This window comes from Sciurus vulgaris (genome assembly GCF_902686455.1).
Source record: "Sciurus vulgaris genome assembly, chromosome: 16".
In the NCBI taxonomy this organism is placed as follows: domain Eukaryota; kingdom Metazoa; phylum Chordata; class Mammalia; order Rodentia; family Sciuridae; genus Sciurus; species Sciurus vulgaris.
In genome coordinates, this window is record NC_136477.1 from 23,230,335 (window position 1) to 23,241,807 (window position 11,473).

At 36.2% G+C, this 11,473-nt stretch overlaps 1 protein-coding gene across 3 annotated transcripts; it reads left to right on the forward strand.

Moving 5' to 3' along the window:
• Window positions 1-388: 388 nt before the first annotated feature.
• On the forward strand, window positions 389-9,356 carry HIGD1A (HIG1 hypoxia inducible domain family member 1A). Of its 3 annotated transcripts, XM_079114183.1 has the most exons (5): window positions 405-537; window positions 1,454-1,564; window positions 5,245-5,363; window positions 8,415-8,549; window positions 9,195-9,356. In XM_079114183.1, exons 3-5 carry the CDS (start codon window positions 5,267-5,269, stop codon window positions 9,242-9,244), a joined length of 282 nt encoding a protein of 93 aa, XP_078970309.1. In that variant the 5' UTR covers window positions 405-537; window positions 1,454-1,564; window positions 5,245-5,266; the 3' UTR covers window positions 9,245-9,356. The 3 variants fall into 3 exon arrangements, with proteins under 3 accessions (XP_078970308.1, XP_078970309.1, XP_078970310.1); XM_079114182.1 differs by lacking the exon at window positions 1,454-1,564 and having other exon boundaries at window positions 389-537; XM_079114184.1 differs by lacking the exons at window positions 405-537; window positions 1,454-1,564 and adding an exon at window positions 915-1,117.
• Window positions 9,357-11,473: the final 2,117 nt, after the last annotated feature.

An 11,473-nucleotide genomic window follows, 5' to 3' on the forward strand; every position in this document is an offset into this window, starting at 1 on the left:
GCCACGGCAGCGGAATAGATGGTAAGCTTAGCAGCTCCGCCGCCCGGGCGTGTGTTCCCACCGCACTCGCCGCCTCCCGAGGACGAGCCACGACGCACGCGCTCACCTCCCGCCCCTCCATGCCCGCGGCGTTTCACTGGCGACAAAGCTCAGAACCAGGCCTACGCGAAGTTCGCTCCCGCTCCCCGAAGGGAAAGGGAGAGGCAATCTGAGGGGCCCCAGGACCGGTTCCAGCAGCCAGGGAGCAAGCCTGTGCAAACCCGGGACTCTGAGCCCTCACGTCCGACACGCACTTGGCGCAAGAGCCAGAGACGTGAGTCGCCCGCCCGCGACGCCCCAGCCAATCCAGGATCCGCTTCGGTAGCCCCACCCGCTGCGCACACGCACGCAACGCGGTGACTCGTCGTTTCTCGCGGCCGGTGATCGACTTCTGATTGGCTGTGGCGGTCTGTGGGCTGGAGTTGAGTAGCCGGGCCGACGGGGCGCGCGGACCAGGTCCAGAAGCCGGTCCGGTGGTAAAGGGTTTTGTCGCTTTCGGTAAGAGGGTCGTGAAGCCGACATTTATGAGTCGGGGCACGACGGCGGGACCGGAAGGAGCGGGCAGGGCTCGGTTGGGTCTAAAGGATCTTGGGAGGGTTGGGGCCGGTGGCTGGAGGGCAGCGATGCCCTGGGTAAAGGGAGGAGCGTGTGGTTGGCGGCCTCGGAGCTCGCGGATCGTGGAAGAAGGGTTGGTAGACAAGGCCGGGTCCTGTTGTGCGAGCGGACGCGGGGCCAGAGATGAGTGAAGGAAAGGGGTGAACCGTGACCTTAAGAGGAGGACTCGCTGAGGGGCAGCAGTGAGACCCTGAGGAGGGGATGCTATCGGGGCCGGCTGCAGGGAGGAGGAGCCGGAGCATGCCCAGAACTCGGAAGCGTCTTGGGATCCGGGGCTGAGTAGGGATAGTGAGCGTGAGCGCTCCAGCCTTGGAGGCATGGCAAGGTCACAGGAAGAGAGAGGAGAGGAAGGTGAAAGGTTGAGAGAGGACGTGAAACCAGAGGACCTTCCAACCCAGATCTTTTCCTGAGCCCCAGTCCGGTGTTTCCTTCTACCCTTGGCGACCCTGTCTACCCAGTGAAGGTGAGAAGGCCTAGGGCCTGGCATAAACCATCTGTAGCAGAATTAAAACTTCTTTCTGACGTGTTAACCTGCCACTTAGAGGCTACAGAAACAAAGCGTGAGTTCAGAACTGCGAAGAGTCAAAATGATTAGCAGTATTATTCTCCTTTCGCTGGGTGGGAAGCAGCTCTTTCCCTCTTCTGTGTAATACCCACCAAAGGAAGTACTTCCGGAAGTATCAAGGCACTTTCCAGTGTGACCTGTTTGATTGCAAAGGTCTGAAAATTGAAGTGGTTCAGTATGTCACGTATTCCGAGTCCTGTATAACAGATACTCTCTTACTTCTTTGTGCACCAGAATCACTTGAGGGAGCCTCTTCAAATACAGATTTCTTGGGTGCTGCCCCAGACCATCTGAATCAGAATCTCCAGGCTGGGGCATTGGCAACCATTTGAAACAAGCTGACAGGTGACTGACGCAGAATCAAAATTTGACACATTGTACTAGATCTTAGTTCCTTTAACCAGAATGACAAGATCCTTTACATCACCTGATGCTTGTTAACTCATTTTCCCTTTTACCTCTTCTCCTAGTTGTAAGCTTACAGAATAATTGGTGTTCTACACACAATATCTTATCATTTCCTCTTTTTACATCTGTTCAACTTTCTGGCAAATCTGGGGCAATCACTGTGGGTGAATGAGATAATAAAGGGAAATTTAGTGAAAGAGATAATTGAAAATCAGAGAAATGAAAATTGTTGGTTAGTTAAATCACTGAGGGAAGAAGACTACTTAACTTTAGGCATGACTTACACATTTTTTACAATTCAAACAGTGTTGTGGGCTTCCATTAAGGAATGTATTTTTATATTTTCAGATTAAATTTGTACCAGCATCTTTTTAGAATGATGGTTTAGGAATAATCTCTTGTCAATCTAAAAGAACCCTGGAGTCTATCAGGAGAGCTGGATTCTAATCCTACTAGTTCTGCTCCTACTCTGCCTGAGGTGTATTCTTATCTTTAAGCAATTCATATAATCCTTCAGAGCCCTTTTCCCACCTATCAAATAAGAATATTGATAATCATCTGGTGCATGCTACTTTCAAATTATGTGATTTGAGAATATTGACTTTGAAACTTTAAAAGAATAACATTTTCAATTTTAGTAGCTGTAAATCATGAAAACTTGGGAAGCTGTGACAAGACAATTATCAAAAATTTATATTCAGAAAGGACTTCAGGTATATATACTACATTAGAATTATATCATTTATAATGATGTAGAGCTATAATTTGAACTTAGAACAACTGTGATATGTTAGATTTTTAATATTCATCATTACTGATTTTTATCCTGATTTTGTACATGATGTGATCTGGATCAGAGACAGGAAGTCATTAGTTCTTTAAAGCAAATAATGACCACAGGGTTTTCCACACCCTGATTCCCTTCCTTCCCGCCACCCCCCACCCCAGTACTAGGGATTGAACACAGAAGGGATCTACCACTGAGCTACATCCCCAATTCTTTTTAATTTTTTTATTTTGAGAAAAGGTCGTACTAAATTGTTGAGGATGGTCTCAAATGTGCAATCCTCCTTAGCTCTCCTCCAGAGTTACTGAGGTTACAGGTGTGTACCACTGTGCCCACCCTACACCCTGATTAGCTACAGAGGCTTCTCTTAGAAAACCAAATCAAGTGTCCTACTCATACAAATTTCAGAGTCTGTATCATGGATGAGGAATGAAAAATGACAGATTTTCTTCTGTTCTTCTTTGTATATATAGTAAAGAGAGTCATCTCCCTCCCTCCTGAAAGGAGAAAAAACCTTTTGCTTCATGGACCTGTGGATGATGATAGTCATCCACATGTGAAACAATTAGTGAAAAAACCACCAACTTTCTAATTTTTAAAGACAATTGTCAAGTGATATTTTAGATTAGGAATAATTAAGGCAAAGGAGGAAAACATATCTGCCAGAGTTTTTTGTTTTAATAAGTATATTATGGTCTGTAATAGTTTTGTTTCTTGAGGTTGTAGGAAACCAAGGCCTCAGCTTATCATTTCTTTTTTCATAGACATAAGAATAATAAAAGAAATTAGCACTTAAGTATATACATTTTGGTTTTTTCACTGACTAATTAAACTCTACAAATACATATAACTTATTTTTTCACTGTTTCTGAACAACCAACTTGAGAATAATTTTAATTGTTGAGAAACATAAGACTTAAGGAATCAGAGGACTTTGAAGAGACGGCCAGTTAAGATGCAAACCTGAAACTAGGTGCAGGGGCCCACGCCTGTAATCCCAGCCACCTGGGAGGCTGAGGCAAGAGGATCAAGAATTCAGAACCAACCTCAGCAAAAAATGAGGCACTAAGCAATTCAGTGAGACTCTGTCTTTAAATAAAATACAAGGTAGGGTTGGAGATATGGCTCAGTGGTCGAGTGCCCCCGAGTTCAATCCCCAGTACAGGGGTGGGGGTGGGGGTGCAAACCTGAAAAAATAGATGTGAGCCAAGAAAGTTTCTGAAGGAGAAGAAAGTGGGGAGAGGGAGAAAAACTGTCACAGGAAAAGGAATCAGCTTTTGCAAAAGGCAAAAGTATGGAGAAAATCTAAGAGATTTAATGTCATTAAAATGTGGTGTTGAGAAAAAAGGTGGAAGAAGGATTTGTGATACAGTTATTTCTTTGAGAAGTTTGTGACAAGAGATGAAGGCAGGTAATAAACATCCCAGCCTAAAATAAACTCAATGTTAAATTCCTTCATCTAGTTAATTTAAACAATTTGTTCAAATCAAATCTCAAGTCTTTGCTCTGTGAAACTTCTCAAGCCTTCTTTAGCTAAAAAGACATCACTCCTTTGAAATTCAAGTTTTGCCTCTTATGTTATTGGCAATTAATCACTTTGTCATTTCTCTTTTTAAAAAGTACCTAGTTTTTGAGCCATTATTTCTTTAAATATAGCAAGCATTCTGAATCTGGAACTTATTAAACCTTACGTATAATAAAAACTTAATAAAACTTACATAGTAATGGAATACAAAAAAAAAAAAATCTAATCTGAATTTTCCCCTGTAAAGTTCTCCTTTGTTAGATGACAGGATTGACTCTTCTCAATGGTGGTGGGGCTTGGAGGGATGAATTCATTTCTCAAAGTAAACACGTCACCCTTTTAGAATTACATTTTCTTGAGGGCCCTTCCTGCCACTTACCTTCTTGAATAGCAAACTGTTGAATGAGAGCTTCTCTTATTGAAAGGAGTGTGGTGCACATGAGAAACTCAGAAGTGAAGACAGGATTTTATGTGGATAACGGGATGTTCAATTTTCGTTTGAGTTTATTGTAACTGACACTTATCAGAGACTTGTGCACTTATGTATTGTGTTTGACTCCTTTATTTTATCTATAGGGTAAAGTTTACAGGCAGTTCAGATAAAAGGCTAGTATTTTGCTTTTTTGGGGTACCATTTAAAGGAATACTATAAGAAGAAAGTATGTTTACAGAAACCACTTTTAGCAACATTATTTAAAATGTCTTTTTCTCTAAAAGGAATAAATAATAAACTAGGTAGAAAATTTGGCTATTCAAAATAATCTTAAAAAAAAAATCCATCAGTATAATAGAGATTAGTGTAATACAGTGGAAACTATTCAGAGTTGACATGTTGAAGTTACCAGATCAGTAGTTGAGAGCAGTTAAGACTGTGTTTAACTATACTTTAAAGTGCTTAGTAGAATTTCCAACATGATATTGAAGACGCAGTAGGAATTATCACTTTGGTTTGTGTAACTGAAAAATGTCAAGTTGACTGAAGATGAAGATAACCAAAAAAATTCATGACTGATATTGTAATGGACAAAAGTAATTTCAATTTTTAATAATTTTTACTGTTTTTAACAATTTTGATGATGTTTAAAAGGAATCGATTGGGAGAAAAAGCAAAATTATCAAGTAACAAATATACAACTCTCTAAAGATGGCTATCGATTTTAACTAGTTAGTTTCTAAAAATATTTTTCAAAGTTCATGAATAACGTATACCAGATTATTCATGGAAACTGGAAATATTTACATTCATTCAGTTATTGAATAATGTTCTAGATGCCTTTACAGAACTTCATAGAAACTCTCTTTCAGGAAGTTTCTTCAAGCAACCACTATGTCAACCAACACAGATGTTTCTCTTTCTTCGTATGATGAAGATCAGGGATCTAAACTTATCCGAAAAGCTAAAGAGGCACCATTTGTACCTGTTGGTAAGTTGGACTTTGATATTCTAATACTCAATCTGCTATAAGCTTGAAACAATAAAAGCATGGTAAGCTCGTTCATTGAGCACATCCTGAATTTATTTTCAAATATTTTTTATTATGTTATTGAAGTATGCTGAGAATGGCATATAAATATCACAAAACTCTTGTGTGTGCATTCAGACATTTTGTTTTATTGACTCTTATTTCAATAAATAATATTGTGTTGAGGGATCCCAAATCTACCTTTAGGCTCAATGAATTGGCAGGACTCTTAAGACTCAAAAAAGCTATGAGAGTCATGGTTATGGTTTATTATAGCAAAAGGATATAGGTTAAAGTAAACAAAGGCATATGAAATAAAGTCCAGGAGAAACCAAGCTTCCAGGCATCCCCTCCCAGTGAAGTCACACAGTGACATACTTAATTCTTCATCAATAACATGTGGCAATATATGCAGAGTACTACCATCCAGGGAAATTCACAAAGCCATAGTCTTCAGGTTTTATTAGGGGTCAGTCACACAGGCATTCAGTGCCTTGGAACATATATAAAAAAACAAAATTATGTGTTCATCTCAATTGGAATCTTAAAATCAGTATATTAGAATCAAGTTGATTCCAGAAATTAAAAGCAAGTACAAATTAGAGTTGAAACATTAGAAACATTCCCTTTAAAGTCAGAAATAAGACAGGAATACATGTGAACACTATTATTGTTGCTTGAAGTTGTATAAAGACATGAAAAAAGCTATACATACTTTAGAAAGGGGGGAAAATATATATATATATGTGTGTATATATACACACATATGTATATGTATATATACATAATATTTTTCTTATATAGATATAGAAAAATAAATGAAAAACAACTGAAATCAATTTCATAAGTACCTCCCTCACAAAACATCCAGGAATATCTAAGACTTATCTAGAGAAATTAAGACTACAAAATTATATTTAAGAGCACAAAAGATTTGAATGGAAATTGATAGGTGTACCACACTTTAAGATTTCCATTCTCCTCAAATCCTTTCTCATTCCTAATGATGTCTTCTGATTTTCTTTATTTTTGGTTAGCCTTCCTAGAGGTTGTATTCCTGTTCTGTTTCTATACTAATATAATTGCTCAAATTTCCTAATCTCTCAGGTTTTATTTTAACCTCCAAACCCAATTAGAAGTGCTTAACTTCTCAGAGTATATATGGCTATTTTGTATTTTGATTGCTAAATTTTGACTTTGTGGATATAGTCTAGGAATATAGCCTTTCTGGAATTTGAAAATTTCCTTGTAGCCTAATACATGTTTGCATTTTGCCAAAGTTTCATACATTTTTGAAGGATAAGTGATCCTTTTACTGAAATACTAAATTTCAGTAAAGTTATATAATAGTACCATTCAATTTGGTTATTTTATAAAAGAAACATGTTATATTATCCCATTTTTATTATCTTCAAGTATGGTATGCCTTATGTTGCTAACAATATTTTACTTCATTTATTTTACTGCTGTGTTGATTAGATTATTTAAAATATATGACTTTTTATGGATTAATCTTTTATTATAAAATTTCTGCGTGTATGACACAGTGCTTTTTACCTAGAATTCTACTTGTATATTAATTAGCAGAGACACTCCTGCTTCCTTTTTGTTTGCATTGCCTAGTCTTATCTGTGCAAATTATTTTCTTTTATTTCTTTTATAAAGTTTTTTTTTGGTTGTCAGTGGACCTTTATTTAATTAATTTACTTATATGCGGTGCTGAGGATCGAACCCAGAGTCTCACACATGCCAGGCAAGTGCTCTACCACTGAGCCACAACTCCAGCCAGCAATTTCTTTTATTTTTAACTCTTTAGTGTCAATTAGTTATATCTCCTGTAAACATATGTCCAGATTTTGTTTTTTTAACCAAGAAGAGGACATTAACCTACATTGATATTATTGTAATAAGTTCTCTTACTTTTATTTCTACTATATACTTTGTCTACTGTTTATTGCACTTCTTATTGTTTCCTTTGTTTTTTTTATTTTTCTTCTAATGATTTGGAAGTTCTACAGCTATTCCTGTACTGTTGGTAGTTATTTTTACATTTTCAATTGGGGTGTATTTTTTTTGTTTATTTCAAATGTTAAAATGAATATAAATTAATTCCCTAACTCAAGACTTTCAGCACACATATTTTTTGTTATAATAATCATAACCTTAATTTCATATTAATTTTTATTATTATTAATTTCTTCCATTACACCCATGGATTTTTCAAGGAACCAGTATAGGATTTACTAACTCTATTGCATACAACCATATCTTACATACTATCTATTTCTTTCTCATTTATTTATTTCTTGAACTATCTGTTTTCATTCTTTTTTATTTCATTTGACTGGATTATTTCCTCTAGGTTTTATGTAAGTATGTGGGTGGTACACTTTGAAAACATAAGGTCATGTTGTTCCTGAATGCTTTTTGTCCTCTAAAGGATTGAGAGAGCTTGGCCTTGTATAGAATTTTAGAGTCATAATCCATTTAATTCAAACTCTTAATATTGCTCTATCGCTTTGTCTGTGCAGTGCTATACTTTCTAGTATAGTATCTCAGACTTTGGAGTATACAGGCAAGATCTCTCAGTGCTGGTAATGTGTAGGATTGTCTCTGTGATATTAAGTGACTGCCTTCTGCAGTAGGACAGGAAGGAAGAGTTATATACTCATTCCATAACGTAATATATTACGCATACTTGTTGTGTTGTAATAATCATTAGCTTAATTCCTCTTATTCTCTGATATTCCTTTAAAAGACTTTATTTAGTGGCTCCACAAACCACATTTTAAAAAATAATCCTGACTTTCTGGATTTGCTAATGTTTGCTATACATTATAGATTTGGGGTTCTAGAAGGAAATTTTTTTAAATTGTTATTTGTATGTTAGCTAATGAGTGATCTGATAAAGTATCCTTATAAAAATAATAGAAAGGACATTGATTAATGTTAAAATCCTCCTGGTCCCCTCCCCCTATGCATCTAATATATTTGTAACTGTTTGTTTTACAGGAATGGCAGGTTTTGCAGCAATTGTTGCGTATGGATTATACAAATTAAAGAACAGGGGAAATACTAAAATGTCCATTCACCTGATTCACATGCGTGTGGCAGCCCAAGGCTTTGTTGTAGGAGCAATGACTTTGGGTAGGTTCATACAGAAAATTTTCATATTTGTGATTCCCCATTTATGTATTTCTTTACAAACAAAACAAGAGAGGTACTTTTAGCTGACCTTGAAGCAGTTTGAAAATATCAGTTATTTTCACCTAAAAATTGATTACTAAAAATAACTCAAGTGTGATAGAGTTTACTGTCTATGTCTATTAAGGTTTTAAAGAAAAGAAACCTGTCCATCACTGAATTTATAATTTCATTGAAGAGTCTAGACATGCAAATAGGGTTATTAGTAACATCAGTTTTCTGAGAAAGACCTGTTGCTATTTTGTTGAGTTTTTCAAGATGGAAAAGATTTTTTAAATACTTTTATATTTATACTTTGATTGTCATAATTTATTGACTATCTGGTGTCATATCACAACAATGTGACTCATTTTAAAGTTTCCAGTTAAATACTCATTGATCTTCAAAACGAATATTATAACATTATAATATATTCACACTAACCTTGAAAAATTATATGTAAAAAGAGTTTTAGAAATTGAAATTGTTTGGAAAATAGGATCTTATTCTTCTTGTAAATATTCTGTATGTAGCTGTTCTGAATTGTTTTGTATTTTCTTATTATTGAAGAGACTATTTTAATACTTAACTAGCATTGTTTTTCTCTAGGTATGGGCTATTCCATGTATAAGGAATTCTGGGCAAAACCTAAACCTTAGAAGAAGAGATGCTTTCTTGGTCTTGTTGGAAGTGCTTGTTTTTGTTATGTCGAGGTTATATGTTTATGTCAAAAAATAAATAACTTGAGTGGGTTCAGGCTGTAACACAGTATTTTGAATAATGGCTTCTTTCCTTGCAGTCTTGATTTGCCTGGTGATCAAATTATTAATGACAAATTCACTGACTAGGTCATTGAGGGAAGTCAAGTTAACACAAAAGAAACATGTCACCTACATACATTGGATAGCGTTACAACATCCACCTTAAACACTTACGACAGAAATTACTTCTGAGAAGAGAGCAGGCCAGTTCTGAAGTACTCCCAGTTTACTACAGAATATCACACACATGCTTTGGATTTTGGGTAGGAATCCTATTTAACCCAGTTAATTCAATTTTTTTCTGCCTGCCTTGTGAATTGGTTTAAGAACTTCAGTTTTTTAGTGTTGGTTGACTCTTAAAGAACTACTTCACAAAAGTGCATGAACTATAACTTATAAATCTTCCCACAAGAGAGAGAGAGAGAGAGTGTATGTGTGTGTGTGTGTGTGTGTGTGTGTTTAAACCATACCTGGAAAGCTTACAACAGAACTGCATAGAAGTAGTATTTATTTCAGAATCACACTTGTAAACATGAGAACAACTTAATTATGGATTCCACTTTAGCTCTTTTTAATTGCAGAATTATATTTTTTGCTGTTGTTATATTAGAATAATTTTTAAATGTCATCTTGAAATAGAAATGTATTTTAAGTGCTAATACAAAGGTAAATGAAGAGCACTTTTTAAATGTGTGCAGTATGTTTATTTTCTCTGTAAGACTTATAAATTAAACAAATTTAACTACAGAATGCTTTAGTACACTTGTAAAATTCACTTGTCTAACGTGACTTACATTCCATGGCATTGACATGGTTATATGTATTGTTATTAAAATAGTGAACATATCAAATGTCTTATATCTGTTTGGAAAAATAAATCATTCCTCAGACTAGCCAAAAAATTAGTTCGAAGAAAAAAAAAAATTTTGTGCCTTTTGTAGGAACTACCATTAAAGAATACCTATGAAGTAGAAACAATGACTAACATATATTGAGTATTCACTGTGTCACACACTGCTCTAAGAACTTTTTATGTATGTCATTAAAGCTTCCTAACAATCCTAAGAGGTAGGAACTATTCTTTTTGTTTCACTGTGAGAAGACTAAGGCAAGGACAGCCGAAGCTACTTGCCCAAGGTCATGTAGCTAGAGAAGGTTGTTGGTGTGGGACTAGAACCTGGGCAGTCTAGCTCAACAGCCAGTATTCCATTACACTGTGCTGCCTTTAGAACTGATCAAATGGTTATGGGTTATGTTTGTTTGTTTTTGTCTGTTTTGATTGTATGTTTTTCTGTAAAAACAGTAACAATCTACTGTTTTGGAACTTTTTTTAGAAACTCCCAGACTGATAAGTAATATGGTAGATACCAACTGATATTAGGTACTTGAAATGTTGGCTGATGTAAAATTAATGCTGGAGTCACCTGTACTAAATCAGAGTTTTCTCAGTCTTTTCCTATCCATGAAATGAGAGCTAAGACTAGAGAACTTCAGTGGTCCTGTCTAGCTGATAGGTCACTGAGCTCTATGTGAAAGTGTTTTAAAAGCGTTATTATTAGGAACTATTTTTTCCAGCTTTGACTAGATAACAAGGTGCTTGCAGGCAATCTTGGCAGTTGTTTTGTGGAAGATAAGCTTTAGTAAATGTAGTAAATTTAGGAATAAGTTTCAAAAATTTGTCCCCCCCCTTTTTTTCACTTTGTTCTTTAATTATATTCTGTTTAGATGAATTTTTAAAGTATTTTAATATATGACATGTTTCTTTTTGTGGGTAATTTTTGTTCTGGCAGTTTTTAACACACTTTGCATCCACCAATAATTCCATATGAGCAATTTCTTTTTAATTTTTTTGTTACTATGGATTGAACCCAGGGGTGCTTTACCACTGAGCTACATCTCCAGTCCTTTTTATTTTATTTTTTGTTTTGAGACAGGGTCTCACTAAATTGCCCAGGCTGGCTGAACTCAAACTTGCAGTCCTGCCTCAGCCTCCTGAGTCACTGGATATATGTGCACAACTATGTGACCATATGAACGATATTTAAAACTAGCATATTCTCCCCTCCACCTCCAATACTAGTCATATTATCTTTCCTAAGAGTTTTGTCTTGTACTGTTTTAAATGTG